The sequence below is a fragment of the Melopsittacus undulatus genome, chromosome 4, assembly GCF_012275295.1.
Source record: "Melopsittacus undulatus isolate bMelUnd1 chromosome 4, bMelUnd1.mat.Z, whole genome shotgun sequence".
NCBI classification, from domain to species: Eukaryota; Metazoa; Chordata; class Aves; order Psittaciformes; family Psittaculidae; genus Melopsittacus; species Melopsittacus undulatus.
Window position 1 is genome coordinate 106,442,089 of NC_047530.1, and position 22,470 is coordinate 106,464,558.

A 22,470-nucleotide genomic window follows, 5' to 3' on the forward strand; every position below is an offset into this window, starting at 1 on the left:
GCATGCTGGTCACTGCTTCCTTTAGGAAATGTCCTGTCTCTGAGAGATTCAGAGCCTAAGGCAGGAGCAGTAGAGGGGGAAGGGATAACTGCTGGCCCTGTTCTGGTGTTTCACAGCATGAAGAATGTCCAGGAAGTTGAGAGCATCATCTGCTCTATGGTGCAAGCTTTCCATGCAACTTTGATCAGTTTTCTTACACACAGTGGTCCTCTCAAGTTTGGATTAAAGCAACAGCTGCCTCAATGAAAAGCAGAGCCCTTTTAGCATTTTATCACGGTATTTTAACTTAACGGCCTTTATTGCTCACAGAAACTTCACCAAATCCATTGCATATGAAAAAACAAGCAGCTAAGACCTCTCTGTATTTGCAGCCTTACTCCAAGATCCACATCCTTACCTGTTGTTCTGCAGAGAACCAGGAGAGGGTGCTATTAAATTTGGCAATCACTTCGCTTCACATCATGCAAAATGCCTTTCCCAGTCTCTCCCCACTCCCCCAGCCCAAACCCCTTCCCACCGGCTGCTTTTAACCCGACTGAAACAGATCTGTCACATCGATTCAGCGCTGATGAAAAGCATCTTTCACTTCGTTAGCCCAGCTCCTCAACTGGAGCCATAAGAAGTTGCTCGCATGGCACAGTCACATAGAGCCTTTGATAAAGGGTGGCCCACAGCTTGGTTTTAACTGTGCCTCTGCCAAAAGAGCCCTCGGACATAAGCTGTGTTAGATTTACAAGAGAGACTGCCTCTGGGATGGGGAAATGAACACAGTCACATAAACAATCATTCTGGTGGGTCAGGGACAGACGGTTGGCAAAACGGGGCGACTCTCAGACTTGCTGTGCTGGTTTAGGATGAAAAAAGTTATAAACAATTTAAAAAGGGGGAATATATCCATGGTCAGCTCTGAACCAGAGCCATAGCACCACAGAATGATCTGGGACCTCTCTCTGCATCAGTGACCTAATTGGTTTTTAGCTCAGATGAAGACACTACCCACTTGAACCCAATCTGAATCTTCAGTAAGAATATAAACACATTCCAAACTGTTATCCAAACATGAATATTCAAACCATTTTCTTTCTCCCTCACTATAGTTTTTCAAGCCCTCCTTCTCTGTATCAACTTGAAGCAAGCACAGTGGAAGAAATGCAACAGGAACAAAGAAATGGGAGGAGATGAAGAAGGTGCAAGAAGCATCTTCTGTTGTTTGAGTGACTTTTCTTTGTTCTAACAGCTCGCTCAGAAGTGAAACCGACTGTGTATAATCTCATCTTCCAAGAGAAAAACACACTATGACAGAATATAAGCAACCATGTTAACAGGGACTGAAAGCAGAAAATGGGATAAATGGGATATGAAGGAATCTTGTCCCAAACTGTGTTCAAACATAAAACAACTGCCAGTGCACAGATTTGGTGTATTTGTAGGATATTTTAATTTTTAGCTGAGAAACACACAACAGGGTAGAGTTTAAGGCATGCAATCAGGCACAAAATTTCTCTTGCTTGCTGTCTGTGCTCAGACCTTTAGTGTGAGTTCTATGAACAGGAGTAGATCCTACCTTTAATCTCTACGTCAAAGCAACTCTGAGTACGCACTTACAGTCTGAGGTTCAATGCAATGTTTGCAGCTGTTCCTGGAATGCACAAGTTACCTATTGGAAACTCAGTTCTTTTCCTGTGTGATTTGTTCTATGCCACGTACAGAAAAAGTCACTTATTTCATAGGGTAAATTTGATCAGTGAGAATATCAACAGAAGCAAAATAACCTTCTCCACATATATACATGCTGCAACTACAGACATCTTGCATGGCTTTACTTCGATTGCTCTTTCACTGGAAAATACAGATAATAGGAAAAACCCTTTGATTCCTGCACCTCACAAGTTTTCTTCTGAAAACCAAACCAAAACCAGACACTACAAAGACACGTCAATGGGGCAGTGAACTTTGCAAAAGAGCAATTCAAAGATTAGAATTGTGTGGATTCAGGTATATCGTATTAGAAACATCGAGGTATTGAAATAAACACCATAAGCATTGAGATGCTGTGAAAAATACATTTTCATTTGAGTAACTTTTGGTTAGCAGTAGTAGTGTAAAGCACCTTTGTGTCTACTATGGGGCAGTTGCTCTTAACAAGCAAATAAGGCAGTACCTGACAGGGAGCATATTGCCAAGGAAAATGGTGTTCATAAGCAGCTACAAATGAGTATTTTCTCTCTTTAATGCCCCACCATTGTTCCTACAGCTTCTGGGTTTAGTTATTATTATTATTTTAAAACATGCTAGTCAAAGACTCTTCTCCCTTACTCGTGCATTTCTAAAATCAATATGATTAAAAATTAATCTACTGTGCATCCATGTGATGAATGTGGTAAGAGCTCATTCTGTGGTTTTCCCCATGAAGGTCCCCATCCTGCATTTTTCAGTATCACTAAGACTTTTGCTGCAATTACTGGGAAGAGACAAATCCCAACTCCTAAATGTGTTTAAGCTGCCCACTCCCAAGGACTTCAGTGGTATCAGAAGTTCCATCCTCTGCTGTGGCAGGAGTTAAGAGTTTGTTATTACAGTGAGTTTTCAAAAGAGGTAATCCTGAGATTACAAATAGTTGGCAAGTCCAGAACTGGATGGTCCCATTTCCTAAGCCCCATCCCAACAAAAGGATTCCTGCATGGGTTTACCTCCTTCCTAAACAGCAAAACATTAAAATACAACTTAAGCATGAGATCAAATACTACTGAAAGTGCCTGAAGGAAGATTAGGACTTCACCATTAAGTTTTTGAGAGCACAAAGGGAAAATTAAGTGCGTAAGGACTACACCTTAAAACATGCATATGGAGGCACTGACCTCTTCTTTGATCTTCTAAACCAAACATGCCATTTAGCTCTGAGGGAAGAATCAGAACTCGTGATCCCACTCTTAGCATAGCACTCTTAACTAGGAAAAAGCCCATGGAAACAAGTTCCTTTACACATTACCTGCAAGAGTGACTCAGAGTTAAAAGAAATAATCAAGTCTGCCAAGTGAGCTTGCAGCCTCACAAATTACAATCTAGGCTTAAGTTTTAAAACCTTGATAGCAACAGCAGCGTACAAAACATATAGAATCATAGAAGAGTTAAGGTTGGAAAGGACTTTAAGATCATCCAGTTCCAACCCCTAACCTGGCCTTTCTGATGAAAAAGAACTATAAAATGAGCAAAAGCTAACTGGGCATTTAGATTAGCTGGCACATCAACTAACACTGAAGGAAAGCAGTGCAAAAGTAACTGAGTAAATAATGAGGGAATGTGAAACAGCTACACTACACACTGCGAAGCTTGGAAATAGAGCACATAACTAATGGGCTTTCCCAACTTCAACTGCAATCTAGCAACGCTGCAGTGAATTAACTCAAAACTATATGAACACATGAAAAATTGTATGCCTAAATGTGTTTTGCAGCTCTGACACAGCCCCAGGACAACACGGAAGGCTCATTGGGAGAGTCTTCCTTTACCATCATTTCACCTTGGACTGCTTTGAGCAGGAATAAATTCCTGTTCCTCTCAAACTCGGTGTAAAGGGCTAAACCACAATGTCAAGACCCTGTTCCATTGCAGCTCTCAAAAATTGCATTAGGAAACCCTGAAATAATTCTCTGGGAAAACAAAATCAGGCAAGGTGATTTTAGTAGAAAGGTTTTAGTAAAACAAAGCCAGACTTTGTTGGTTGGTCCTTTGCCAAAGTATTCTTGCTACACAGAGCAAGATTGTTCAGGAGACATAGGAGGGACCAGATGCTGCCCTGTACAGACATCTGACATTGATGTTATGCTGACACGCAGGATGTGCCCTGGTCAAGCTTTGCTGAAATCAGTGCTTTTGTTCCTAAGGGAATACAGGTTATCCCATCCTCTGAAGATGGTGACTGTCTACTGCAAAAGTATCGAGGAAATCATTACTAGAGAAGTGTTTGATTCAACAATAAAGGCAAAGCAAAACAGGTATCACCTTGAAGAAACAATGTTACATAGGAAGGGATTGGATTCTATTGAGCTTAACCTGAAAGATGATGTCCCTTCATAATTAAGTTTGCTAGGAATGACTCATCCACAAAGTAATGCGCAATTTACTCCTCAGCAGCTTCTCCCAGCAATTCAGGATGTAAAACCCAGTCACAAATAAAAATCACAAGGCAAAAATAGAAATCCAGGCACCCTGTTTCCCATTTCTCATCATCATGAAGCCTCACAAAAGAAAATACAAAAACTGAAAGCATTTTAGCTTGTGAAATATGAAATGCAATTCATGCTATGGAGGAATACCTCAGCCTTTTATGTAGGAAACAGTCTTTCCATGAGCGCTTTGTTATTAGCTATCATGCAAAAACAATTAGTCGTTCAAGCAATTAAGAAGGTAAGTATCTCCTAAGAAGGTTTTGAGCTTTTCAAGCCCTAAATGCAACTGCTATAAACCTAGACTGTTCCTGAGTGTAATTTAGTCATTGTATTGCTCCTCCTGAAGGGATTCGTCGTATCATGTGTTGTAAATTCTTGATGCTCTTTTAGCTGCAGTCTGAGCCTCTGGTGAATTCTCCTCTTGCTCCTCGCACTTCTTATGGTTTAGGAATATGTCTGACTTCAAGAAGCGGCTGTAGCTGTCGTATTTCATGAGATTGAATATCTGGTAAGAGGGGGGAAAAACACAAAAACAATGACCTAAGTAAAACTAGATTTTAAGTGGAGACAATATGTCAATTCTAATGTATTTTTGTTGTGTTAGTACTAAAGCACCACTCAAAAGCATGACATTAAACACACTTCAATCGCTCAGAAGGGGCTGAATGTAGCAAACCATATTGTAGGTTCTACAGTCACTCTTTTCTATAGCATTCAGATTAATATAAGATTTTCACAATAGCCAGCTTTGAAAACCTGACAGTGAAGGTGGGAGGGCACATGTCAGGTAGGATTTTACAGCTGATGATGAGATAACTGCACAAGTGGACAAGCCAGGACATTACCTGGTCCCCTTCCACTGCAGCTTTAAGGCTGCAGAGCCACCAGGAGCAAAACCCAGTGAGGGCCTCCTTCTGGCAGGGCAGTTGGAAGATATTCAGAGGGATGAAGAACAAAAGGTACCTTTTAGGCACCCCTCTGACTGCAGCTGCTCTTGAGCATTACAGAATAGCTCATTACACATGCACAGCACTGGATAATTAAGAAAAGCCTCTAAATAATTTACACAAATACTGAAACTACAAACTGAATCCAGGACTGAAACAACTGGTTTAATTCATGTTTCTTAAGCTTATCCTGATCTTCCCATCCCTTTTAGGCTACTACCCAACCAAATGCCAGGACTGGTGTCAGGCCAGATCAGAAATGCTGCAGGTACCTGCCACAAAGAACTAATCTGGTACAGATGGATTTTGCCAGATAAAATGCGGCTTAAAGTTAGTGATGGATTAAACTTATGCCAAGACCTGCCCTTCTTCTCATAGCCAGGGCACAGCCAGCACGGAAGCCTGAGGTCAGCGCCGAGTATAACTTTTCTCTCCTGGGCTTGAGTTTAAGCTCATCCCTCAATATAACAGTTTTCTGTCCTATTTATACCCACTTCAGACAAAAAAAGACCAAAAACCTAGAACTCATTTGGAGTTCTCTGAAAACAAAAGGGCTTGGGAGAGGAGCTCAGAATCTGTTCAGGTGTCAAGGTCAGGACTATATTTAGCTTGGACTTGAAAGAGGGGAAGGAAAAAGTAAACCTCAAAACTATAATTGAGGAAAACCAAAGCCTACATCATCCTCTGCCTATTATTTCAGTGGCAGAGTCTCTGTGAGTCATGCTTCGTGACTGATTACATTTTATGGCACTCAGAGTAACTAAATTTCCAAGACTTGTTTCTGGATTGTGACCTGCATGAGTGGATAATCCACGTGTGGATAACTGGAGCTTTACCTTTACAGGCCTCATTTCTGAAAGTACAACTGGGTAAAACAACTGTTAGGAGGGAAAGAAGTAATAAGCATAGAATCCTAGAATGGTTTGGGTTGGAAGGAATGTTAAAGCTCATCCAGTTCCAACCCCTGCCATGGGTAGGGACACCTTCCACTGGAGCAGCTGCTCCAAGCCCCTGTGTCCAACCTGGCCCTGAACACTGCCAGGGTAGCATAATCTCCAACTGCTTTTTCATTTCATGTCCACAAGGAATTTGGACAGGTAAAGGCTAACACACAAAACTTGACTGTTCCTATCTGTGCATTTGCTGAAATATCCTCCTGGCAAGTAAATTACATGAAGCATTTTACTAACCACTGCTTGTTCACATATCCTAATAGTTACATTCATGTTTAAAACAGTGGAAATCTTGCTTTATAAGCTACATATTGGAAGATTAAAAATCCCCAAACACCCTCTTGATGTAGACCCAAATCAACGCAGTTAAGTAAAGTCAAATTACACCTCTTGCCATTGGCTAACTACAATGTAATTTTAGACCTCTCTTTTTCCTAGTGTCATTTATAGCATCTCCCAGAGAGAAAGAGCACTAAGGTCAAAATCTGCAGGAGTCTGGTCAACCAAATGCACAGAACAGACAGATTTCACTTGCAAAGGCAGAATTCTCTTTTTCCCTCCTCTCATCTCATCACCTCTGTGGAGCAGGAACATTTAAACTCATAAATATTTTGAAATCTACAGATTTCTATGAATCATTCTAACACCATTCAGGATGAACAACTGCCTCCAAGCTATTTGTTTAAGGTCATCCCATCAGCACATCCCACAAACACACCCAACAAGTAGACCCATTTTAATCAGCAGGTCTCTGAACCTGCTTTATGCTTCAGACACACAGGGCCAGCAGTAGTTAACACTGTTCTTTAGAGAACAAATTATACCATACTATTATACCATACGTTTATAAGGATTGAAAACTAGGGAAGACTATAACTCTTCCTGAACTATTATTACCTACCAGCAATAAATAGAAGCTTCAAGCAGTGGAAACCTGCAACAACACATAGATGCTCTGCATTTGGTTTTAGAAGTTCACAGACTTCCTTTCTACACTAGTGGGATTCCTCTACCACTGGTCTAGCATGTTTCCAGTTCAGGTATTACTGATCTCTGGCTGTTCATGTGCATGCTCATTTATTTGAACTCCAATGGTCTTCTTCAACATCACTTTCGTAACCACTCATGCTGAAGGGCAGTGCTTAGATGTACCAACACTTTCCTTTCCCCCAAGTCAGAAGTTCTTCCATGAAAAACTTTGCTTCTTCACATTGAAACTGAGTTTCAGACATTTCCACTGCTAATGACTTGGAACCTGCTTGAAAGACAGCAGAGTCTTTGCTCCTCAGACCAATTCCACTGACCCAGCCAGTGCCCAGCTAATGTATACAATACCTGATGTGAGCTGGGTCAAAAACACTATTTAAATCAGAGTGCTCTTTCTCCACAAAAGAGCCAAATGGAAAACACAGGTAGTCCTGAGGATGGTACAGAAATTAAAAGCAGTACAGACTGCAAGTGCTGGAAAGCTGCAGATAAGAGTGACTCACTTCCTAACTTAGGCATTAAAATAAGCTAAATAACAAGGAAATTTACCACCAAAAGACATGCCTGCAAAATGCCACTTAATTTGTACCAGGCCTCCCAAGTTCTACAGGAAAAAGCAAAGCAGATACCAACTGCTCTTAAGTTCTGTGTGTTACAGAAGAGGCTTTTTAGGAAACTGCATTATATTCATATCAATATAAATACCAAAACAAAGCAAAGTGAAGAATCTCTCAAGGAAACCAGTGGCAACTATGGAAACAAACACCAGCAATGACTCAGTGCAAGTGAATACACAGGAAAATGTAGGCACAAAGTTAGTCAGCTGGGTGATTCTCAAGCTACTGGCACAGGAATCTGGGAGAAAACTTCACCCAATTTTCCAGGAAAGTCCTGAACTGGCTTAGAATGGTTGTGCCAAGACTCTTAACTGATCAGTCAGAGTTACATGGAGCCAGAAACCTTGGGTATGGTGTATCCATCCTTGAAGCAGCTGCACTAATATCCCCAGTATGAAGCAACCCAGCTCCATGTGTGCTTATTCATTCCATGCCACAAGCAGCAGTAATCAGATTCCCAACTTTCCAACACTAGCTTATGGTTAAAAGGCAGAGTCCATTAAAAGCAGACAAAACCAAAAGACACTGAAGAAAATAATTTTACCTGGTCCTGGAGCTTCTGAAACATGAGAGGATGAGGTGTCTCCAAAATGGTCTCACTCAAACGGGACTGCCCTTCAACATTGACCTGGGAGGAAGCTTTACTGGACAGGAAAGTCATGTAAATTTCTTTAGCCTTTTCCTGCATCTGCAAAAGGACACATTTATTTAAAGAATTATTTGGTGGGGGAATATGCTCATACAAATATAATTCATGCTTTGTTGAAGACTGCTCCAAGTAATTTCTTGAGGTTCAGTTCCTAAAATCAAAACATAGTCTAAATTACAAGAGAGAACAAGTAACAAAACAAAAAGACATAGGTTAGCTTATTTGTGTCTATTCATTTGTACTAGAGGGAAAACATCTCCCAGGCCAACTCCTGCACTGCCATGAGTGGAAGCAACCAGTGTTCAACACTTTGGTGAAACAGCAGGCCTTGTCTTCAGTATTTAGAAGAATATTTTTACTAATAGATAACCAACATGCTCAAGGAACCCAGAAGAAAACAATGTGGAAACTTACTGCAAGGCAAAACTAAACAAAGTTAGTGTATAATCCATGCTACTGCTAGATAACTGCCATACTACATGCTCTTTCGTAACTACATTTTTACCTCAGGGTAGCTCACATGCAACAGTGACTACATGATTAAAGAAACCCAAGAGCTTGGTTAATGGTAAAGATAAGACTCTTGAGAGCCTCTGAAAGCTGATAAATAAGGATAGGTGTGACTTACATAAAGCTGTTTGTTAGTGTTTACCTTGATTTCAGCATTCTCTTGATAAATCAGTAATAGTGATAACACTTTGACCCAAGCTAGCATCTTTAAGCTTCAAAGCAGCAAATGAGTGGTCACAATCCTCTGAAATTCAGTGCAAGCTCCCCCTTGACCAGAAGGTTAGATAAGAAAGCCAAGCCTCCCTTCTGCAATCTGTATTCTGCACATTGAAGACCAGCCCCATGCAGCAGCACACACTGTACAATCCTGAGCCATGGGTACTCATCATCATTCCCCATGGCACATCTAATGAGCAGCTACATCACCACACCAGCATCAACTAAAGGGCTGTATTTTTGATGGGAAGTGGGCTTGAAGAAGGAAGCATTTAAACCCTTGCCCATGAAGGAGTCAGAATGTCTTTAATGTTTTACAGCTGAGAATCAACATTTGGGGACAATTAGAAGAAAAGCTACATGTGTTTGACAATTCCCAAGGCCTAAAGAGTTAACTCTCTCACTGCTGAAGGGAACATGTATTTCCAGTATTCCTTTTTAAAACACATTATCCAGCTGATGGGTAGATCATGTGTCAGGTGCACTGGGTCACAATGAAGTGTTTAAGATGATGTTCCAGTGTCACAGAGCAGGGAGGACTGGGTCAGCTGTGTCTATTCTAAATGGGCACTTAATCCAATTGGTAAGACTGAGTTTAACTGGCAAAGTTAATACCTTGATACAGACATAGTAAAGGTACCTTTACCTATTATTACACTACTGACTGTCAGCCCTACCTAAATAACTTTTGAACCTGCTGTCCAATTTTAATCGTCTCTAAGAGGGGGGGCAAAGGACTGAGAAGTAATTACCCTCCTACTGATTCAATTGAAAAGGGTGGTGAGAGAAAAGAAAGGGAGAGGAAAAGCAGCACGTACACCAAGGGAAAAGCTGCAGTGTATCTTCAAAAGTTATCTACTCTGCCTGAACTGCCAACATAGACCTAGCTGCTGCTTAATCTGTGCACACATAGCTTCACATTAGCCACAACACAAGGTGCTGCTTGCCCAAGTAACACAGAAGCAACCTGGGCACTGTACAGGAGTAGTGGAAGGCCTGAGGGGAAACATGAAACTAGAAGTACTGTGAAGAAGTTTAAAGAACATGGGGGGAGCAAGAGAATTGTGTGAGAGGCTGGTGAAATGGGAAGGATCTCTGGATTTGGTGGGGAAGAATGATAAAGAAAGGAAGTGAAAGAGCTGTGATAGAGACAGGGGTTGCTGGAGAGACACAGGGGACCTGACCTTACAGTAATGGGGAAATACAGAAATGTACAACTAAACATTACAGGTTCTGCTGCACATGGAACAACTGCTATGTCTATGCTTCAGTAGTAGAGCATCAGTTTAACTGCAATTACGTTTTTAAATAGAATAAACTTACAGCTATATATGTTATAAACCAGTATGTTAATACACCCCCAAATGACATTCAGGGAGAGCCAGGTTCAGGCGGAAGAGACAGCAATGGTCCTGGTCCGTGGCTGGCGTTGTTTGTTCTGTGTCAGCCTGAAACTAATGCCCCAGCACACGGGACTCTTGCTCTGGAATTTAAACAACACTTAAACTGGGATCTTGTTCACAGGTGGTTATTAAAGGATTTCTGGCACTTTTCACTCACATCTGTGTCTCACCCCAGCATCCGTGCCAAATTCCCATTTGGAGTACAAAGTTCTGTCTACAGAACTCCCCCTCGCTATTTCAAGTGGATACAGTCCTCTTTCCCACTTCCTTTCCTAAGGTCATACTCAGCTCTGAAGCATGTGTGCTTCCCAAATGATGTGAATGGAAGTCCCAGATGCTCATCAGTACAGACTCCAGCAGTTAGCAGCTGTGCAGCATTACCCTGCTTAGCCATTGCCACATTCCACATGGGAAATGGCAGAAGAAACTCTTGAATAGGTATAGTTTGCTCAGAAATTGTTCTCTCCAAAGCCTGACATGGGTATTTTGATGGGTTTGAGCAACAGCTGTAAAGATTCCCTGTTGTTTGAAGCATTTATTACAATCTATAATTTATTTTTAAAGCTCAGCTGCAAGAGAAGAAACATTTAAACCTTGGGAAGTAGCACAATGGACATGTTGTTTATTTCATCAACAGTCACAAACGCAGCAGCATATGACTAACTCCAATAAAACATTTAAAGCTCAATTTTATTCCCTTAGCCCCACCACTCCCATTTCAATAATTAAATGTGTCCCAAGATGAGGACCATATGGGTGGCAGCAGAGCTCACTGCTACAAGTGGACTTGACCCAATTCCTTCCTCAGTCTTCACTAAACATTAACATTTCTATTTTAACTTCAATTTTAAAGGAATATCCTTTCTTTTAAACCACAAAGATGTGTCTTGAGCTGAGGGGAGGAGTTTGTGCTTTCCTGCTGCAAGAAGATAGGCTGAATCCAAAACCTGCCTAGACCAGTGATGTACTTTGCTTGCTGCCCTGATGCAGATGCTGAAAACCTGCCCTGCTTCCTGAAATGAGCATGAGTTTCGTATTAGCTCACCCAAACAGGAAAACAAACACAAACTCATGGAGTAGTCTGGTCTGAACTCCATTTCTGCCTTCTGACTAGCATTCTCACCACTAGCCTAGAGCCAACACAACAATCAAGAGCCTGGCTTCTTCTTGCCAGCACTCCCTTTGGTCCCAAGGTCCAGCTGCATAGTGGCACACATTCAAGAGGAAAGGAACAGAGATGTATCTGTACCAGATCTGCCAGTGTTGGCTTGATAAGGTCAGCTTCTAGGCAGAGCCTGCGTGACTGTCGTTAAAGACTGAACCAAATTTAGTAAAGTCTTGAGGAAAGTCCCAAGATATTTCTTTAGAATAGCACTAACACCATTTGCAACAAACAGAAAGCAGGAGCAGAGCCTGCATCTACCTGTGAAGACCAGAAAGGACATGAGGGAAGGACAGAACATTTACTGATCCCACCAACCTAATGGTACACCACTCTACACAAAACCAAACAATACTGCAGGCTGACACAGACAGGGTAACAATAACACTAGGAACTATGATACCTAATCCATTGGCCAGGTAGCCACCTTTGTGCAAGTTTAAACCGACCAACAAATCCCACACATTTGTACTCTCATGTCAAGTACTGAAAAGTTTATTTTTTTGTTTTAAAAATGCCATTCAGTCTAGGTTAAATTGAATTCAGCTTCATCTGACCAAACATCTTAGTGTCTATGAGCTAGTTTCTGTGGTAAACCAGCTTTAATGAGAAGCAGGTTATAAAACAAATAAAAAGATGCTTTTAGAGTATCTTGCTCACATCAGATAGATACAAAGTGATTTCTGCAAGAGACTTTCAGAAGACAAATTCATGCTTTGTGCTGTTATAAGCACTGAAAAGATTTCTGGGTTTAGTGCTTCTAGCTTTTTAAAGTATCTAAACAAGGCCATTCATAAGAAGCAGCTATAAAAACTTACTGCAAGTCTGTGCTATTCTAAAGCACATTTATTGTAACCAGCAACAATAGCTTTGGCAGTTCTAGGCTCCAGATAGACCATGCTGTGTAATGATGGGTACCGAATAACTGAGCTAAATGGAACCTAGTTAAGTCTCTGTCCATTCATTCAAGAATCACTAGGCCACTATCTCTATATTTCATTTTATCATTTCCTGTACTTGCATGTGCAATCCTCAAATAGCTAAAAAGATGGAAATTATTCACCAAGAGATCATTATCCCTTTGCAAATTGGGGAAGCTTAAAGAATGACTTCCCATTTTCATTTCCATTTTAAAACGCAGTTTGATACTTGTCCAAGGGGTATCAAGAAAAGGCAAGGACCCTAGGTAGCCTACAAACCAAAAACATCAGCCCTGTATAACACAAAGCCTTGTTCCTATCTGCATTTATAGAGGGAAGAAGCTAAAATATCAAATCTGAAATACTGTTAAACATGACAAAGAGCACAGTCAATCTGAACATGTTCCTCTTGCAAAAAATATTATTTTTGTATTTTTTATGTATTTTTCAATACCAAAAAGTATTCACAGCTGAGACAAGCAGATTGTTCTGAGGGGGATGCTTTTCCAGTGCAACATAGAGAATATTTACAGAAAGTAGAATCCCCTCTCAAAAATATGCTTTGTTGAAAACCAGGAAAGTGCAGTGGGAAACAGTTTCAGCTGACAATATTTGCCTGACCTTAGGAGAGGTATGCCTGCACTTTATAACCACAGAATCCCAGACTGGTTTGTGTTGGAAGGGGCCTTAAAACTCATCCAGCTCCAACCCCTGCCACAGGCAGGGACACCTTCCACTGGAGCAGCTGCTCCAAGCCCCTGTGTCCAACCTGGCCTTGAACACTACCAGGGATGGGGCAGCCACAGCTTCTCTGGGCACCCTGTGCCAGCGCCTCAGCACCCTCACAGGGAAGAATACTGACCCCTGGAGCCCAGTTCCCACCTGATTCCTATTCCCTGACAGTTCTGATGACAGACAAAGTCTGCATGGTCCATTTGAAGCAGGTTTAAGTGGCATCTTCCCACCCTCAACTCCTCATGGTACTCTACTTATTTTGGCCAGAAGAGTGCAAAAGGGGCTGTACATTTGCACCTGTAGCCTTCTAAAATGTTCCTTTTGGCAACAAGAGCTGCACACATGTGAAAAGTATAAAGGTGGGATTTTAAAGGTAAGGGCTTACGGCATTTGAGAGGCTGACTCTCAAGGACAGTGATGCTCAGTTGGAGTTTCGAAACTAGTTCATTCCATTCTCACACAAACCTCATCTCAAAGGTCAAATAAACTTGGAATTTCTCAAAAATAATAAAAATCACAAAAACTTTTTCAGAAAGAAGCAAACCAAGCACAGCATCTCTTAGGCCTGACTCCATAGGCTCCAAAGCCTAAATGTGAAAGTGGATTCTGTGCTCCTGATGGACCTAAATGTAGATCTAAATGTAGGTCTAAGCAGTGGAAAAAACTTACTAGAGGTGGCTGGTTGAAGAATTTCCAGTAGAATACTTTCTACTACAGAAATACAGCTTTCATAAAACTGAAATCCTCTACAGACATCAATTGCAGGTATCAATTTGAATACATATTTAAATTGTATTTAATTTGAATACATATTTAAACAAAAAAGCCTAAATGGACCCTCAATTTCTTTTGTTTTGTAACTTGATAAAGCAAAACTTGTAATGTTGGTTTTGTAAAACACTTTGCTGGTTTTATGTTCCACTAAAACATTCTACTGGTGTATATTTTCATGTAGTAGCTGTTATGCTTTAACTAAAAGTCTTGAATGAAACATCTTTATATTTTCAAGCAAGATGATGCAACATCCCTGAATGAAACCTTCAGCTATTCCCAAGCAACAACAGAAAGTTCAGTTTTCATAACATGGGAAACGTGACAATTCCAGCATTTTGTTTTCATTTTGTTTCCAAACAATCCCACCACTGCGATCTCAGTGCAATTCCTTCAGATCTATTTATTCACACTCACATGAAGCACATTATGCAACAGTAATGTTACAGCTTCAGCTCTGCTATGGAAGTTGTTGACAAGTAGAGCTTACTTAGGAAACATACCTGTTTTTTCCCCTGTGTTTTCTTAAACTCTTCACATGCTAACCAGAACAAAACATTTTCTTCACTAAATTCCTTCTTTAAAAACTCCTAGAGAAGAGAAAAACAAATAAACAAAGGTTAGGATCCAATTTCTCAACTGCTTTTCTCTCTTCCTACTATAGCTATTAAAACTAGACCCTGGGCTTAGCTTTACCAGGGTATGAGTTTCCATAGTGTTGTATAACAGAACCACTGCATTAGTGCATCCGCACGCTACCGAGGCACAAATGAACAATCTTATTGAGCGCTCTGAAAGTGCATTTCAGGAGAATGAGCAACTACATTTAACCTCAGAGCACATCAGTAACTAACAAGAAGAGCTTCTTCAGTCTCCCTTAAATAACTCAAGTGATTTTACAGTCATTACTCAAAGGGAAATCCAAAAATACATTAATTCATTAGCAGGTGAACATAATGAACTATTTGAATGAGTCACAGATCACTTGAGACTCTCATCTAGTCTCTTTCTGATTTTTAATGAGCAAAATCACTACAAATAAAAGTGTTTCTAATCATCACTGGCAATTCATTTAAGTAAACTAAAGCAGAAGATGTATTTGTGTTCTCTAGACAGTGCTTAAAGAAAGCCCATTTCTCCAGAAGTGAGGCATGTTTTAAAATGAGAAAAAAATTGTATTAAATCTCTTTATAAAACATGATTGAAATATTTATAGCTCTGAGATCGTCAGTTTTCTCTTTCAAGTGTTAGAAAATAGAAAATAAGTAAAGCCAAGAATTAAATAGCACCAATATTACTCTTGTTCCTTAAGAATTCTAAATCCAAGTGGTTTGTGCTTCTATTTTACATCACTTTGCAAACCAGTCTGGCAGTAAAACATTTTATCCCAGTGTATTTTATCAGTTCTTGGTGTGGCAAAAGCAAACTCAAGTAGGTAGTTCCTATTCTTATAGCTAGTATGGCAAGAAGGCCTTGAAAAACCAATTCACCACCCTCACCCAACTAAGCCTCAAGCCTGTGTTTAGAGCTGTACCAATCCACGATTTGTAGTAAACTTGATGGGAATTCTCTTCAGTACAGCTGCTGCAACAGAGTAAGAGCCACACAGTTACCAAGCTCAGGAGCTGTTAGTGATAACTCATTGCTTAAGGACAATGTATTAGACTAAAGAGTGCAGGATCAGCCCCCAGTGATAACTAATGCCTGGCAAAAGAGATCAGTGGCTCAAGGACTGTAGTTTATCCAACAGTAACTTGTTAATCCTTGTAACAGCTGATAGATCCAATTAGAAAGATGCAACCAAAAGTCTTCCATTGCCTTAGGAGAGCAAGCTGCAGTAGCAGTGGGCAAAAGGCACTACCTTAGAAGCCCAGTGAGTGCCACAGCTCCAATTCTGCCCATCTGTTCATGGTACATATCTGGAAGGATGAACACCTATGTGCTTACAGCAATGGAACCATTTACCCTGAGACTTAATTCAGCTTTAAATCCTAATTTCAGTTTATTTAAATATCCATAGTTAATATAGCCACCCTAAATCGTTTCACTCCTTCTGGATCTTCGAGGAGGCTCTCCAGTGATGTAGCCCATTTTGAGGTTCCTTTCAAGGTTTGGTGGCTGCTGCTTGGGTGCCCCTCGCTGTCATTTATCTCTGGAAAAAAACATGGAAAAAAAAGCCATTTTAGTTAGAAGTGATACATGTCACATACATGTCTCCCCCACTGTCCTTTGCACCCCTGGATTACAGCTGCTCTCCTTAAAAGAAACACCATAAACCTGAAATTAAACACACACATACTTGAATTCTGCTTTGCCTGTAAGGAGGCAGAAATGCCTTGCAGTGTTATAACTCATGAGCATGTAAGTAAGTGCTGTCACTGGTTTATAGGAGTTCAAGCAGCTTTTCTTGCTTGCAGAACACAGTGACCGCAGCCTGCATGGTAAAAGGACCATTTGCTTCTTTCGTTCTGGCACTGTTAATGTCATTGGCTTCTATAAAGCAAATCCTGGGCAGTCACACACATGAAATGTATTCTGAAGAAAAGGATCACCACTGGAGGTTAGGAAAAGGCAAAGAGAGAAAGAAAAGTAATGCTTTGTTTATTGGGAGACCAAGTGCAGTATGTTAACCAGTCTAAAGGGAAGAAAGATGGCAGGAGAGCCTCAGTCCAGCTGAGTTGACTTGTTACTGGGCAAGTGGTATCTGGGTGGGATTTATGCTTCCCTGTTTTCAAGTCCACTGAAATGCTGCTTTTATAAGGACTATGCCCACACCTTACCTGTCAGCCAGGTTTCACACACAGGACAGAAGGGATAAACCTTGAGTTTTGGTTGAATTATGCTGCATCCAAGGCTGGTGATGCAAAAAAAATTGTTTGCTGGCTACCCATCACAAAACCTGTTACTTGCAAAAACTGCAGGAATTTTACCTCTTATCTGATAAACCCTAGAACAGACACAAGGTACTTGGCTTCCTTTCCTCTCACTCATGAAATGCCCAGGGAGTACAGGCCATGAACAGTCAGGCTAAGAGCTCCACATCAGGTCACTGCACACTGGAAAGGTGCAAAAAGCTCCTTCTGTAATCAACACAAATTCTATTTATTGTTATAACAAATACAGAACTCTGCTCTGCTTTTGTGAGACCCCTTTGCAGTCCTGTGTCCTCCCAACACAAGAGGGATGTGGAGCTGTTGGAGTGAGTTCAGAGGAGGCCACAGGATGCTGCGAGGGCTGGAGCAGCTCTGCTCTGGAGCCAGGCTGAGAGAGCTGGGCTGGGGCAGCCTGGACAAGAGAAGGCTCCTGAAGGGGAGACCTGAGAGCAGCTCCAGTGCCTAAAGGGGCTGCAGGAAACCTGGAGAGGGGCTTGGGACAAGGGCCTGTAGGGACAGGCCAAGGGGAATGGCTTGAACCTGCCAGAACAGGGGAGACTGAGCTGAGCTCTTAGGCAGAAGCTGTTCCCTGTGAGGGTGCTGAGGCGCTGGCACAGGGTGCCCAGAGAAGCTGTGTCTGCCCCATCCCTGGCAGTGTTCAAGGCCAGGTTGGACACAGGGGCTTGGAGCAGCTGCTCCAGTGGAAGGTGTCCCTGCCTGTGGCAGGGATTGGAGCTGGATGAGCTTTAAGATTCCTTCCAACCGAAACCAGTCTGGGATTCTACAATATATTCATTTTTCCCTACAAACTTATTGGAAATAGGGAGTTTCATAACTTCTGCTTAAGTTCTGTTAAAAACCCTTCCTCCATCATGAAACTAATCTTCAGCAAGTATCTCAAAAATTACCTATGCAGAGCTATATTATCAGATACCCTTTTCAGCTGGTAGCTAGAATGATAAATGCTGAGGTTAAAGCCCTACACTATACTGGCGTGACAGCAAAGCCTGCTGAGTTTTGGTTAGTAGGGACCTGTAGAGTCTATTTGTTTTTCTAACAGTGAGATGGCCACTGCTGGAAATGAATTAACATCTCCTCTTCTCCCTTGATAGAAGTTCAGGTTTCTGTACAGGAGAAATTACAGAGCTGAGAAAGAGGTAAACTTTCTGGAGCTGTGGATTTCATACCCATTGCCTAATGCTGAGTAATAGACTGATGCCCTAAGTAAATACAGCTTTATAAGAAAGGACAGCATCTAAAATAATCAAGCAAATGTAACTCCTGTCCCTTCTCTGCCTGCCCTGCTCTCACTACCTGATGCAGACAGCACCAACCTGAAATTTCTTACACAGTGAATGCATGACTCTGTTCCTGCACAAAACCTCTCAGAATCCAAGATCTTATCCCTTTGGTTAAGGACTAGCAGACTGTCCTACAAAGCAGCACATATGAGCTCTGTATATGTACATATATATTATCTCTGTATAAGCTCTGTATAAGAAACAGTCTGTTAAAAGCCAAGACACAGAACCTGAGGACTGTCTAAGCCTGCTACTGCAGACTTCATACATAACACAAGAGCACAGCGAGTTAACTGTGCCTCAGTTTTCCCCTCCCTCATGCAACAGGATGTGGTTCTAGATTATCACTTGCAAATTTATTTTAGGAACCTGAGCCTGGGCATTTAGTCTCCATAAAACCTGTGAGATTTCAGTGGGAATAGCCAAGTACACTGGAACAGAACACGGTTACCTCCTAGGAGCTTCAATCTCTTGTATGATCATTTACTTGCGAACAGAATGGCAGTTCTGTGTGTAGAGCTGCTCATGGCCTGAAGAACCAGGCCATTCTCCTATTTAATATAGGATTTAGACATAATACGGGAGATTCTGTTTCTAGTGTTTCTTTTCCAGCCAAACTTGAAGTGGACACTAATGATTACTTTGAAAAGCATGTGTTTCAATGAGCCAATGCAATACAGGGCAGACCCAGAGCTAGTGCAGCACAGCTCTTGTCCTGAGCAGTCCCCAGACAGCCTGATGGGGATGTCACCTGGCTGGTACCACCATGGACCAGAGGCATGCCAAGGACAGGCCAACAGGATGGTTCAGGTCTGTGTGCTGGGCATGGCATTGATCAGGCTCCCCCCCCCCCCCGCCAGGCCAACTACCATTAATCCCCATGCTCTGTGTTCCTTTGCTATCTCCATAAAACTTCAGCACACATGTAAATAGGCTACACATGACAGTAGGAAACACCCTGAAACTTTATGAGGATATTAAAACTGTGGCATATTTTTATTACAACCCATTAAATACAGCATCAGAGAAAAATATTCTGATACAAAAGTGGCCCCCAATTAGGAGCATAACTTCCCACTCCACATGCTGGAATCATTTAGCTGATCTGAAGTGTGACTTCTATTTTAAGAGCTCAGAAGATAGGGAGGAGGTTTTCCCCACACATGACTCCAGAAGCCAACCCCCAAGCGCAGATCCCATAACACGGTACTAAATTACCTTAAAATGATACCTCCACTGAGGCAGAATTTAATGAAAGTCTAAAACAATTCATTTTTGAAGGCAATGCCACAGTAAATGTAATTACATGAGCGACCCTCCTGAAAGCTATTTATCTTTGTGTGCTATTTATAAAGATAACTTCCTCCTCTTAAAATCATCTAGTGACAGTTACTTAATACACGCAATACTGATGTTTAATAACCCAAATGTGCACATTAGTATGATTATTTAAATGAGGAAGGCAGCATGTGCTGATATGGAAAACTTGGAGATCATTTTGAGCATCAAAAAGGGGATTACAAAATGGCAGTTCTTGCAGCAATATATCTGTAAAAGTAACCCATGGACTGTACAACAGACGATAAATATGGTAACTATACTTCCTGCTGTCCTTTATTCAGGTTAGAAACTAAGGGGCAGGGAAGGACAACAAAGCAAGCATCATGCAGGCTGCGGAGCCTCTGCTTGAAGCAAACTTCGCACTGAGTGTACGAGTGCAACACAGCTCTTACATGATGTGTGGTGGCCAGATGCTTCTACATGCACAGTAAATGATTAAGTCCTTACATTAGCAGCACTGTTCCTTTAGACGAGAAGCCTACACTAAGACAACAAGTAGGTAGTTGCATTAGCTGGAGTGTAGGGAAGAATCATATAGAAGCTGCCTTCTCCCATCACACAACAGTTCTGCTGCATCAGACTGCGGATGAAGGCTGTTTTCAGGCAATAGATCATAGAATCAACTCAGTTGGAAACGATCTTTAAGATCGTCAGGTCCAACTGTTCCCCAGCACTGCCAAGGCCACCACTAACCCATGGCACTGAGGGCCTCATCTCCACAGTGTGTGAACACTTCCAGGGACAGTGACTCCACCACTGCCCTGGGCAGCCTGTTCCTATGCCTGACTACTCTTTGGGGAAGGCATTGTTCCTAATATCCAGTCTAAACCTACCCTGGTGCAGCTTGAGGCCATTTCCTCTTCTCCCATTGCCTGTTATCTGGGAGCAGAGACTGACCCCCTCCTGGCTCCATCCTCCTGTCAGGCAGTTGTAGGGAACGATAAGATCCCCCCTGAGCCTTCTCTTTTCCAGACTAAAACCCCCAGGTCCCTCAGCCGTTCCCCATCACACTTGTGCTCCAGGCCCTGCACCAGCTCCATTGCCCTTCTCTGGCCCTGCTCCAGCACCTCAGTGTCGATCATGTAGTGAGGATCCCAGAGCTGAACACAGGATTTGGGGTGCAGCCTCACCAGTGCCAATGTAACCCTAAGTGCAGCACTAATAACACTGTAATTATCAGTTGAAGTCCGGTGTCAAAAACGACAAACTTTGACTTGCATTCTCTAAACAGGAACTTGGACTGAAACCACAGAAAACATCAACACCAAAGCACACAACTTTGAAGGTCAAACCTCACTTCTGGCTCTTGCTTTCAACAAGTACAAAGACATGGAAACCCATCAGACATTCAGAGATTAAGGCACAGCTAACCGAGTTCAACACGCTGATTGTCCCCCTTCCAGAGGGGCTATGCACTACAACAGCTTCCCAAGCTGCTGCCATTCCCAAACTGCTGATAGACCGGGCTGTGTGGCTCCGTATCACACAGCACAGACTCACCCCCTTCACCAGAGTGCATCCCTCACCTCGATGCCTGTGCTACCTGCACATACACTTCCTCTACAAGCTCCTTAACTAAAGACAACCAGCATGCAAACAGCAGAAATGACAAAAGCACCATGTAATGAGCGTACTCCTATATTTAAGCATTAACATATGACGTTAAACAAAGCCTTCTCAATCTCTTCCTGAAGAACTGACCACACCACCTGCATTTCCCCCGTTGTCACCTGTGAGCCACAAACCTTTCTTATTGCCTTAGAAGTACTCTGTATACCTTGCCTTTCCCTAGAAGCCACCACAATGCCCATCCAGCAACAATCACCAGTCTGGAATTAATAAATCCAAGGTTATGAAACAGTGGGAAGCTTCATTAAGCAGCTGAAAAGGGGAAATTCCCTTACTTTCCATGTATCCGAACGGCACTGGATGAGTCCTCACACACCAATTCTTTCCTAGGAGCAGCTGAGTTTTAGCCCTATACAAGGGCTGCCCGAAGCACGAGCCTCAACATCCTCTTCTGCCTGTCTCCGACAACAGATGGCTGCTGGATTCCACTTTTAACTATGGGGAAGGAAACCGAAGGGACGTTCCGCTTTTGTAGCATCTCTGGAAGCGTTCACCAGACATCACCCCCGAAACCAAACCCAACTCCAGACACACACATTTGGCTCTTCTCAGGAAGACTGTAACTTCTGATTGGTATTATTTACGGCGATTCCGAGTTTGTGACTTCCACCTCTGTTGTTCTGGTGGTAATACATGAACCGTTTTGAACACACAGCACCAGATACGGCGCCAGGAGGTGCCCAGTAACAGCCCGAACGCCTGTCAGCCCCGCACTGATCGCTCCTCAGTAACTCCAGCTCCAGACACTCCCTCCAAAGGCAAACTCTCCCCAGGCCGCTGCAGGGCTACCACCGCCCCTCTCTGCCGTTGCCTCGCCAACACACACAGCGCAGGCAGCGGCTCGCAATTAACCCGCGGCTGATGAGCCACAATGAGCGGGCTCCAGTTCCCTCTTCCGCGCAGCTGCCGGGGCGGGAGGAGCGGCGCTTCCCCCTCCGCCGTGCCCGGTGCCCCTCTCACCGTGACCCCCGACAGCGCCAGGAGTGAGGGGACCCATGAGGGAGCCCTCTCCGCGGGGTAGGTCCAGCCCCGCCGGCCGCGGTACCTCAGAGCTCGCAGCAGACGAGCGGCCCCGGCCGCGCTGAGGGGCTGGGCTCGCCCGGTTCCCCTCAGTGAGAACGGGCGGCAGGACCGCGCTTTTCCAGCCCTCACCCCGGTCCCCCCCGTTACCTGAGGGCGGCCGCTTCCTGCTGAGCCGGCTCACGGCCCTGTTGAACATCTCGGGCCGGCCGCACGGCCCCGCGCTGCCCGGAGCCGGAGGGGGGCGACCGCGCCTTCCCCGCTGCC

General features: G+C 42.8%; 1 protein-coding gene across 2 annotated transcripts; it reads right to left on the minus strand.

Moving 5' to 3' along the window:
• Positions 1 to 1,418: 1,418 nt before the first annotated feature.
• Positions 1,419 to 22,470, minus strand: RGS10 (regulator of G protein signaling 10). Of its 2 annotated transcripts, none has more exons than XM_034062564.1 (5): positions 22,354 to 22,470; positions 16,073 to 16,191; positions 14,543 to 14,629; positions 8,218 to 8,361; positions 1,419 to 4,674 (listed from the first exon to the last, which is right to left on the minus strand). In XM_034062564.1, exons 1-5 carry the CDS (start codon positions 22,400 to 22,402, stop codon positions 4,528 to 4,530), a joined length of 546 nt encoding a protein of 181 aa, XP_033918455.1. In that variant the 5' UTR covers positions 22,403 to 22,470; the 3' UTR covers positions 1,419 to 4,527. The 2 variants fall into 2 exon arrangements, with proteins under 2 accessions (XP_033918455.1, XP_012985847.3); XM_013130393.3 differs by lacking the exon at positions 22,354 to 22,470 and adding an exon at positions 21,459 to 21,738.

What these genes read in the sequence shown, in the direction of transcription:
- RGS10 (XM_034062564.1), bottom strand. Translation starts at nt 22,402, where the DNA reads ATGTTCAACAGGGCCGTGAGCCGGCTCAGCAGGAAGCGGCCGCCCTCA. An exon ending in AAGGAGTGAAACGATTTAGG is followed by an intron (nt 14,630 to 16,072) that starts GTGGCTATATTA and finishes TCTCTTCTCTAG; the next exon opens with GAGTTTTTAAAGAAGGAATT. An exon ending in AAACACAGGGGAAAAAACAG is followed by an intron (nt 8,362 to 14,542) that starts GTATGTTTCCTA and finishes GTCCTTTTGCAG; the next exon opens with ATGCAGGAAAAGGCTAAAGA.